General features: G+C 40.3%; 1 protein-coding gene across 1 annotated transcript; it reads left to right on the plus strand.

Annotated features, from left to right (window-relative positions):
• Positions 1 to 750: 750 nt before the first annotated feature.
• Positions 751 to 9,618, plus strand: LOC309603257 (uncharacterized protein; the record flags this gene model as incomplete). The annotated part of the gene is given in 17 exon segments (XM_082338144.1): positions 751 to 783; positions 785 to 983; positions 1,774 to 1,974; positions 3,162 to 3,272; positions 3,435 to 3,537; positions 3,705 to 3,772; positions 3,935 to 4,005; positions 4,528 to 4,610; positions 5,012 to 5,123; positions 5,526 to 5,666; positions 5,855 to 5,955; positions 6,417 to 6,555; positions 6,673 to 6,701; positions 7,134 to 7,248; positions 7,640 to 7,728; positions 8,138 to 9,578; positions 9,580 to 9,618. Coding segments are annotated over 17 exon segments (3,075 nt in total), but the record flags the coding sequence as incomplete, so codon positions are not given.
• Between the last annotated feature and the right edge of the window lie 1,060 nt (positions 9,619 to 10,678).

The following is a 10,678-nucleotide window of genomic DNA, read 5'->3' on the forward strand; positions in this document are numbered from 1 at the left end:
CCTTGAGGGATGAGGGTTTGTTTTGCTTTCTTTTTCACTCAGCATTTCCATTTTACGGTTTACATTCCTCTGTTGTTTTGCCAGGGAAAAACGTACAGCTTTACATAAGCAGGACTGAAAAAAATGCTTTTTGGTTCAACTTTTCAGTCAACAGTAAGAGTTGTAAATGTGATAAGTGCAAAATACCACAAGTGCTGCTGCCAAAATTGTACCCAAACAAATATTTCTTGGAGGGGCAGAAGAAACACAGGTGGAAATAAATTTACAAGTGTTTTCTTGCTCTCCTTTCCCAAGATTTCTCAGAGCTATATCCCATCCTCTGTGTCTCAGAGGTGTGTGGTTCCCAGGGGTGAAAGGATGGGCCAAACGGCTCCTCTTGGATCTCAACAGGCCAGCACTTGAATGTGCCACTGCTCACAGCTCCTTTTAAAAAGAAGGTCTTCATAACTGTAATGGATTAAAAACCCATGAAAGTGTAAGAAATGTCATCAGTCACCGGCTCTGCAGAAGACAAAAGTAATATCGATACAGTTTTGATGGGAAACAAAACACACACTGCTTTGTGTGTTTGCTTTTGGCTTGGTTTGGGGTTTCGTTTTGGTTTTTTTTTAAATCATTCTTATCAGCTATTTAGTTCTTCAAGTTATTTCTTTGAGACTAAGTGACAGGTTTTCTCCTATTCTTTTCTTTCTGGAATGCTTCTTCACGTTCTTATGTCAACCAGAACTTTTGCCTCTGTTACAGATGTGAACAACGACCATAGTTAACAAGTCAAAATCTTCAAAAATCTAAAAAATCATCATCAAGGCAGTCCGACAAACCTAAGAAACACCGTACTACAAAAATGACATCACGCACCGCAAATTTGGGCCAGGTACCACCTGCAGAAGATCCAAACAAAGTCTCTGTGGAAAAAGGACCTGGAGGTGCTATTTATTGTACATCGTCTCAAAAACCTAGGCCTTTCACCCAAAGAGATCTAGGTAAGTGTGTCTTTTGCCCTCCCTCCTTTTTCTTAAAAACAAAAGAAAAGTAGAAAACGCAGTTCTTATTTGTTGCACTGCTATAAAATGGGACTATGATGAATAAAGACTTCAACGGTAGACTTCAGTTGTGTGAATTCCCTAAGGCAACTGAAGTGACTGGTGTTGCAGAAGTTAGTTTTATCTATTTACAATCTATTTGTAACTTAGTTTTGATCTATTTAGGGTCAATTATGGGGAGCTGTTTAGAAAACACAGACTTATCCAGGTCTTTTCCGTTACGCAGAGAAAAGCACGTTTTACCATTGCTATTCATGGCTTCCATTATTCACAAGTCTTTGAATGATAACGCTGCTCAGGAAGAGATCTGGTATCTGTAGGGTTACCTTCTGTGCTAGTTACTTGCTTATTTTTCTGTCTTAGTTCTTATATTTATTACCATATAATTACAAGTATAAGCTTGTGGTTTAAGTTGCAGTAAGGAAAAAACCAATAATTGACCTAATAATCAGATTAAAGGCTATAGGTGGAAAGAAACCTGGCAGAAGTTACTAAAATCAGAGTGGTAGTTTGTCTTGCATTAGAAGAATTAAAACAGATGAATAAACTATTGTCCAAAACACTGTGTTGACCAGCAAATTGGAGTGGCAGCGTCAAAGCTGTGCGTCACCTGTTCTTGTGTTTTGGAGTATAGCTGGTTCTTCTGGGTGCTCCTGCAGAATGCTACTTTTTAAATATCCTTTTTAAAATGAAGCCAGTGCATCTCTTTTCAAATACAATTTTCTTCCAGTTGTTAATGACGGAATTGCCCCGCCACAAAGGATTCTTTTTCCCCCTGAGAAAATTTGTATGGATTGGCAACAAACACAAAGCGTTGGGGTTGGACTGCAGAATCTTGGCAATACATGTTTCCTTAATTCCATTCTACAATGTTTGACCTACACGCCTCCTCTTGCCAATTACATGCTTTCTCGTGAGCACACCCAGTCATGTGAGTACTTTCTAACATTATTACATATCTGTTGGACAGCTCTGAAGGTGAAAGAACAACAGCGATTCTGTGAAGAAAACTCTTAGTTGTCCTATTTTATCTGTAGAAGCTGCCTTTGAACATTATATTATCAGGAGGCTCGGGATAGCATACGAAGTGCATTTGTTCATTTAACGCACCATGGTAAAGCTTCAAAAAAGAGATCATTTCTTGCTTCATGTGAATAATGAAGTGCACTGTAAAGTAAGGCACTTGAGGAACATTTGGCCTTTGGGTTTCCTGCTGGTAGAAAGGTGATAAAAATTAAGATGATGGCATCATAGATTCTTAGGCTTCGCAGCCTAGATACTGTAATGCACTAATGTTGTGATAAATGATATGTTCACTGTTGACCCATTAAAAAAAACAACAACTAGAAAGCACTACGAACTAATCTCTTACGAACTCAAATAGGCATTTGTGTGGGACTGTATTAAAATTTGGACTGATTTTATTCTAAATAAATTTTTGTATTTTTTAAACCCTTGAATTTGTGTTCTTTGAATTTTGTTTTTATCCTTGAATTTATCTAGGACTAGAAGCCTCTTTTCATGTCCATATATGTGTATTTTTACAGAGGCGCCTGTATGCTTTCTGGTCTGGTATCTTAGTATTTATTCCTAGAAAGTTAACTGTGTTTCTCACCGTATCTAAAAATTATTTCAGTTAAGAATCCTGTTGAAAAAAGGAGGGCAGAAATACTAATACATACATTACTTGAATCTTTCCTTTCTCCCAGAGGATTCTTAGCTCTGTGTCATGTAGCTCACCTAACAGCAGTGTGCTGAAAAGAACGCACATTCTCTCTTAGTGCTGTGTCATCAATGTCATCAATTGGTTCCTCATATGTTCTGTGGTCTGTGGAGTTCACATTCCTGTCAGCCTGCAAAACAATGACATTGCAATAGTTACTTAGATTTCTCATCGGAAAATGCACTTTAATACAGACTTAATAGACATTTTTATTCTATGCAGTTCTGTGTAATAAAATGTCACAAAACTGTTGGGATATTGACACCTTAGGAGAAGAGAATGTAGCATGGAGAGTGGACATTGTACCTATAAGTTAAAGATTATTATTTTTTTAGGTTTTTTTGTAGCAATGTCTGTATGACTAGACTGGGATGCTTTCTTCTTTCACTCTTCAGGTCTTGAAGAAGGCTTCTGTATGATGTGCACGATGGAAACGCACATTAACCAGGTCCTGTGTTGCTCTAAAAATGCTATCAAACCTACATCTGTTATCAATGGCCTTAAAAGTAAGTCCTTTCAGATGGTTTTATTTTTTATATTTTTTAATTTTTCAAGGAATTATTTGATGCATAGAAATGATTTTGATCCTTTAAAGAAGAGAGATTTTAGAAATAGGAGTTTTCTTTCATTTTTTTTGAGATACATATAATAACCTTCTTATTTATTAGGAATAGGAAAACATTTCAATTTTGGCAGTCAGGAGGATGCACATGAATTCTTACGCTTCACTGTTGAGGCTTTGCAGAAAGCTTGCTTGAAGGGAAGCACCAAGTAAGGATAAACAAATTAACTTTTAAATGTTCTCTAGCCCCTCTTACTCCTTTATTTACTATCATAAATTAAAAACTATGTCCTTGGTTTTCATAAAAAGAAAGACTCGTTGAAGAGTTAACCCTGTGCCTTAAATCTTCTGAGGTCTGATGATAATTTCTTTCCAGATTAGACAGATCTTCTCAAGCCACCACGCTTATTTATCAAATATTTGGAGGATATCTAAGATCCCGAGGTACTTTTTCAAACTCTTACTGTCCTTCAAACTGGCCTGTGTCTTTTTGTCTGTCTGTAGTAAAGGAGTTTGTAGTCTGACTAAAGTAATATGTATTAATAATTTAAATTGGCACAGTTAGTCTCCTTCACATATTGTTAAGCGTTCGTATTTTGATTCCAGTAAAGTGCTTGAACTGCCAAGCAGTTTCAGATACGTACGAGCCATTCCTCGATATTACTTTGGATATAAAGGTAAGACGTTTTGTGAATATGGGTCGCGATGTGCAAAGGCTTGTAGAGCTTTCTCAAATAAACTCGTTTCACTTAAAAAGATATACTGTTAAAAGAAAAGAACTTGGTGGTGGATGGGAGTCGATTGGACTTTGTTCTTCGGTGGAAGCCATGAAAAGGGTCTCCATGTTTGCACTGGATTTAAGCTGGAAAAATAATAACTACAGCTACACAAACAATGATACTATCGTACTTCTCGGTTATTCTACTTCAATATACATCTATTGTCAGACTGATGGGTTTGATTGTTCTCATTGATGCCAAAGCATACCACAGATGATCCTGTCTGTGGTATTGCAAAATTTATTCAGTTCAAAGTAGCTTCGTTTTCAAATGAGGTAAATGAGTGTTTGCTGGTTCACAGCAGCTGAAGTTCATACACTTAAGTATGAACTAGCAAGGTTCTCTCATGAACTACTTCTAGTACGTGTTTGAAGTTGTGCATTTCCAGTGACTTAGTGCTCTACTTTCTTACTCATCCAGGCAGTTACATCTGTCACCGGAGCTCTAGAACGATTTGTGAAACCGGAACAACTAGACAGTGAAAATAGCTATAAGTGTAGCAAGTAAGATCATTACTAAGTGCATCTTAATCCAGGATACGTGTTTAATGTATTGCATGACTTAGAGCATAAGTTATCTTTTGACTTTGTTTGGAAATAAGATAATGAGACAGCTCTCTGTTGCTCTTTCATTTCATTTTCTTTGTACAACCGCTACGCTGAAAGAATTCAAAGCTTGGAAAAGAACACATGTGTTTCTAAGAGAGTAATCTTGGTGTTTCTGTTTGAGTATTTGGAAATATATTAAAAGAAGTGTGGCCGTTAGCTCACAGTAGACTTTTATTCCTAGTATTGTCTACACTGGGGCTCGTCGACCTTTGTAAGTGTGAAATTGCACACGGAAATATTCATATGGCCAGAAGATAAAAGGCATGTCCGCGCATTTGTCTGTGCTTGTTTTTAAGGTGTAAAGAGATGGTTCCTGCATCAAAGAGGTATACGATCCATCGTTCTCCCAACGTTCTCACAATATCACTGAAAAGATTTGCAAATCCTAGAGGTGGAAAGATCAACAAGGTATATTTACAGCTGTAACGCAACTTTATCTTCTCGGAATGGGAGATTTCCCAAAGATGAATACTCATTTAAAAGTTGTTAACGTTGGCAGGCAATAACTGTAGACTAACTTCTATAGTCCAAGAAAAGTCAATATAACAGCTATGGCTTCTTGTTTCCTTTTTAATAACGATAAAGTTCCTGTGTGACCATAAGAATATACCTTACTCTTAAAGAGCTAATTCTGCAGAAAACAGTTCTCTGCAACTTAAACCCTTAAATGTTGTTTATGAGAATAGGTATTTTTCAATGAATCAAAAAATATATTCGTATAATCCTAGTCTGTGTTTTTAGAAGTGTTTTTCTCAGGCTATCCCTGAAGTATTTCCGGATAATTTTTGAATCTTCTTGGTCTTTCTTTAGAATGTAAAATATCCTGAATATTTGGATCTTCGAGCATCTATGTCCCAGTCAGTTGGAGAACCACTCATCTATGCTTTATATGCAGTTCTTGTCCATAGGGGCTTGAGGTGCAAGGCAGGACACTATCTCTGCTTCATAAAGGTAGATATCAGCTTGACTTCTAATAGGGTAAAATCGGTCCTGACAAACTAAAATGTTTTTAGGGGAAAAGGTTGCCTTGTATGTTTTGTTTGATTTGTTTTGGTATGTTTTGCTCTGTAGTGTTCCATCTGTGATGTCATTTGGAAAACATGCAATTCCACTAAAGATATCGTTGTCTTTACCTGCAGGCCGGTAATGGACTTTGGTATCGCATGAATGATGCCTCAGTAGACCTTTCTGATGTCCAAACAGTTCTCAAACAGCAGGCTTATGTACTTTTTTATGTCAGGTAATAACAAATACTAAATGTGTTCAGAATAGATTTACTTTCCCGTTATTGAGATTTTTCTTCTTTTCAAGTGTTTTTCTTTCTGTCCTCAGACACGATTACTATTTGTATGATTCAGTTCTGTCTAACCAGAAATTCCCCCTGTCATTTACGATCTTTCACTGCTTGGCCTTAAACTGCTGCACTTGTGTACGTTGCTATATATCTGCTTTCTGTAGCAGGCTAATTTAAAAGAAGGAGAAATTAAGGCCATAGATGGTGTAAGGATGAGTTATTGCTCCGAAAAGGATAGTCATTGTAGGAAGACCATTATCTAATTTTCAGTTTGTAGTCTTGGTTAAGTCTTCCGTATATGTCTTCTGTGTCATATGAACTGTTTCTATAAAATTATAGGAGAGGGTTGAATGCAAGAACAGGCTGAAAGAAAAGCTCTAAACTAAGATCACTGCTCTTTTCCCAAGGCGCTATGATTTGACACTCGGAGACCGTGCTTTTTACTTACCAGCGCCATCCTATCCCCATTCATTCCTTGGTCAGTGGGGGGCTAATAGTAAGCAGGCTGGATTTCTGGGACCATGCCTTCCTCCTCATCTGAATAAGGTAATTTGAGGGGGACAGAGAATTGCACCAAATTGAGAGTGGGTTTTGGGTTTGGTGTGGGGTTTTGTTGTTGTTGCTTTTTAGCATCTGAGTTTTATTTTCCCTCCCACACTGCAGCTTTCTTCACAGCCCTCATGCTGCAGCCTGTATTATTGAAACCTGAAAGGAGGTTGTAGCAAGGTGAGGGTCAGTCTCTTCTCCCAAGTAACAAGCGATAGGACGAGAGGAAATGGCCTCAAGTTGCGCCAGGGCAGGCTTAGGTTGGATATTAGGAAAAACTTCTTCCCTGAAAGGGTAGTCAGGCAGTGGAACAGGCTGCCCAGGGAAGTAGTTGAGTCTCCATCCCTGGAGGTATTTAAAAGACGTGTAAATGTAGTGCTTGGGGACATGGTTTAGTGGGGGACTTGGCATTGCTAGGTTAACGGTTGGACTTGATGATCTTGAAGGTCTTTTCCAACCTAAATGATTCTGTGATTCTAATCCTAAATTGTGCAGCCATGCTACTTCATTACTTTATACTTCCAAGTCAGCTTTCTAAAGCACTGAGAACTACGCTCTTGAGACCACTTAAGTATTAGTTTAGATAATGAATCTCAAGAAAATGGAGTGAAACTTGTTGATTCCACTTGCCAAGTCCAACCTGTTAAACCCTCTGAGATTTCCTTTTCTAAAACAAATGGATTGCTTGAAACAGTGAGTTATGTTTGTTCCATCTAGAACTTCTCACCTGTGATGTATGCGGTATTCAGGAGCATTATAACGTTCCTAATTCATGCGAAATACCGAGAAAACAGGCAGCAGAGATGTCGTCGTAACACTTTGTGCTATTATCCCACTAGAATTTGCAGAGCTGAGCTGACATATGAGAACATGTCCGCTTAAGAGAAATTCAGCTGAGCTCATACTTCATAAGTTTCATAAAGTATATTGGGGGGCGGGGGAGGGGGGTGATGTGTAAAATGGGGATAGCGCCTATAACTCAAAGTGAGCTTGTTTAACTTCTAATGCAGAAATTTTGCAAACAGTAGTTTTCTACTACAGACAGCATTTTTTCTGTCTGTTAACTTCTACATTTTAATCGTAGGTGCCTATAGCTTTGTCGCTGGTTCCTCAAGAAATAGTCATAGAATCTGTCGCATACAGCCAGTTGAACAGCTTATCAGAGGAAATAAGGTAAAATGAGTACACTCTGATTAAAACAAGGTTTCATACAAGTTTTCCACTGTTTTACCTGTCTACTAATACTATTTAATAGAAAGATTTCAGTACAGAGAATTCCACACTGTACATCTAGTGCTGCAAACATCAGCACTGAGCATATATTATTCTGATATTAAATACAGGCGGATGCCTCCTGGAAAACTTTTGTTTCTTCATAGAATGGTTTTCCATTTTTTTGCATTGTCTGGAATACTTTTTCTATTCCTCTTTCTGAGGAAGGTGTAAGAATAGGTTTCTAAAGGCAATGTTTTTCAGAGTTTTCCAGTAGGCACCAATGTTTTTACTTAAGGGGTTTTCACTCCTAACATTTGTCTGTTAGATGGACTTTTGCAAATGAAAAACGTGTTCTTATTTTGTGCAGTGCCCCTGGACCTCAGAAGTCTTCTGAGAATGATGCTCTTACAGAAACTATAGTGATGGAAGCCTGTAAAGAATCCAGGAAGGTTCCTTCCAACTTCCACTGTGAGGTTGAGAATCTTTTTACTCAGTCACATTCTGAAACAATTTCTACCAAAGAAGTTTTTGGAAGTACTATAACAAGAGCTCATAATGCACATCCCAATATCAGTGGTCAGTACAAGGCCAGGAAAAAACCCTTGGACACGGAAGGTGAATTCCTTGGGCAGTGCGAGTCTGAAGACAGCAGAGACAAAGATAAACCAAGAAGATCAAAAGAACCCAAGCGAGTTGCAAAAGGAAAAGCTTTGTACATCAAAGGGTCTCCTGAGAGCACAGAGAAATTAGGGCAAACTTCCTCGATAAAGTCTGACATTAAATGGATTTCTAAAAAACTTGCGTCTCTAGATATTACAGATAAATGCCAAGATACAAAGGACATCTCTAAGAACTATGTAGAGGTACCACCTGTTAATGACTCTTCTATTACAAAGCTGGATAAAGCTTTGGAGAGTCAATTTTCTAGAGGAAATGAGGGACTGAGTAATAAAACATGTGAAGACGATAAACACGGGAAAAAGGATCAGAAAAAAATATACAACTCTCAAAAAACTGACAAAGAGCACTACCGAAAGAAGAGAGAAAACTCGGACACTGAAGAGAGGGAGAAGGAGAAGCAAACCAGAAGCAAAACAGATGATCATTCCCAGAAGAGGGGGTGCTCTTGCAGTGTGGAAAGAAAGAAGCAAAATCGTCATAAGCGGGAGTATTGCAATGAAAGCGAGTGTAGATCTTCTCATAATGAAAGAAACAGTCCAACTAATGTCAGAAGCTTAGGAAAATGTTCTCATTCTAGCTCCCAAAGCAGAGAAAGAACAGAACAAGACAGGCATAGGTATTATCATTCCAAAGGAGAGAGAACGTGCAGCAGAGAAAGAGACTGTCAAGATGAACCACGGAGATGGGAAAAATGCAGACACTGCAACAATGATTATTATTCCTCTCATGGAACAAGGGATGGCAGAGAGAGAAAGTCTTCTCATTGTGACAGAGATTTTGACAAATTGAGTCAAGCTTGCAACAACAGGTCACATAAGGATTATCCTTGCAAAAGCAGATGGCCTCACAGTGCACTCTCTAGAGAGGAAGACATACATCACTTTAGCAGCCACAGAGCAAACTTCCATCATTGCTCAATACCTCAGCAGCAATCAGAAAAATACTCCCGTGAAAGGCACGGACTTCCAACTGTGTCAGCTCTTTCAAATTTCTGGGACACTTCCTGGGAAAATGAAAAAGGAAAACTAAGAAGTGGCAAAAGAAGACATACCCACATAGATGGAAGCAGAAGTGAAATAGAAAAGAAATGCCGAAAGATAGGTGACCAAAGAATGAACAAATGTATAGAAAGTCAAGAAGAAAAAGAAGTTCCCAGATAAACATTGAGAGAAAGCTTAAAAGTAAGCCAGGATTCCAGCATAATCAGCAATTCTTTCCTAATTCTTTTCTGGGTGTTTCTCATGTCTGCCTGTTCTCCATTGTTTCTAAGTTGTTTATATAGCATAATCTGGCTGGGATGTGTTCGCCCCCCAATAAACGTTGTTAAACGATTGCGGCTCTGCTCCAGTCACGCTGTCCCCACCGCTGCTTTACATCCCTCTGCCGGAGGCCACGCCCCTTTTCACCCCCTTATCACTCACACCCTCTGCCTTGGGAACCAGTCTGGCCACCGGGCAGCCCCATACAAGCAAGGTGACTTCTCATACCTGGCAGACCCCCAGCCTGGAGCTTGAGCCTTGTGACGTGGGAGATGTGGAAGGGACAGGTCTCCTCTGACCCTGCGGAGGTGTGGAGGGAGAAGGAGAAAACATCAGGGCGTCAAGGACGAGCGCACATCTCCCCTGCCACGGGCCCCCCGGCCGGCCCGTGCCCACCACTGGCATGATCTTATTGTGGATGGGGCAGAAGTGCTTGGTGAGCCTGACAGTGAAGACGATGTCGGGGATGGGGAAGAAGGAGCAGCGTCCCAGACCGAAGCAGGCGGCGTTCTGCAAGGAGAGAGCACGCACGTCCCTGCTGGGCTGTCAGGGGAGGGGCAGCCCCCAGGGTCTGGAGGGGCCTGGGGAGCCTTGCAGCGGCCATTCCCAGTGGTGTGGGGCAGTCAGGGCTGCCGTCCCCCCCGGCTGCCCCCAATTTATGCTGGTGTGCCCAAGCCAGTGCAGGTCCTGCGCAAAGCCCTGCAGCTTCTTCCTTGTGAAGCAGCCGATCTCCTGGTCAGAGGGAAGGCAGCATGGAGGGCAGGCGCTGCACTTCCCAGCCTGGCTCCAGCCTGGCTCCAGCCGGCTCTGGGCTAACATTGGCCTTGGAAACGAGGGCTGGAGGCTTCAGGTGCCCCTTCTCCTCTTTCAGCGGCCGTGTCCCACTCTTTCTTTCTGGCTGTGGGGAATATATCCGAGGAGGATCATATCAGGCTTGCCCATGACAAGCTGTGGGATGACACACCAAG

The sequence above is a fragment of the Platalea leucorodia genome, assembly GCF_965183815.1.
Source record: "Platalea leucorodia genome assembly, contig: HAP1_HAP1_SCAFFOLD_34, whole genome shotgun sequence".
In the NCBI taxonomy this organism is placed as follows: Eukaryota; Metazoa; Chordata; class Aves; order Pelecaniformes; family Threskiornithidae; genus Platalea; species Platalea leucorodia.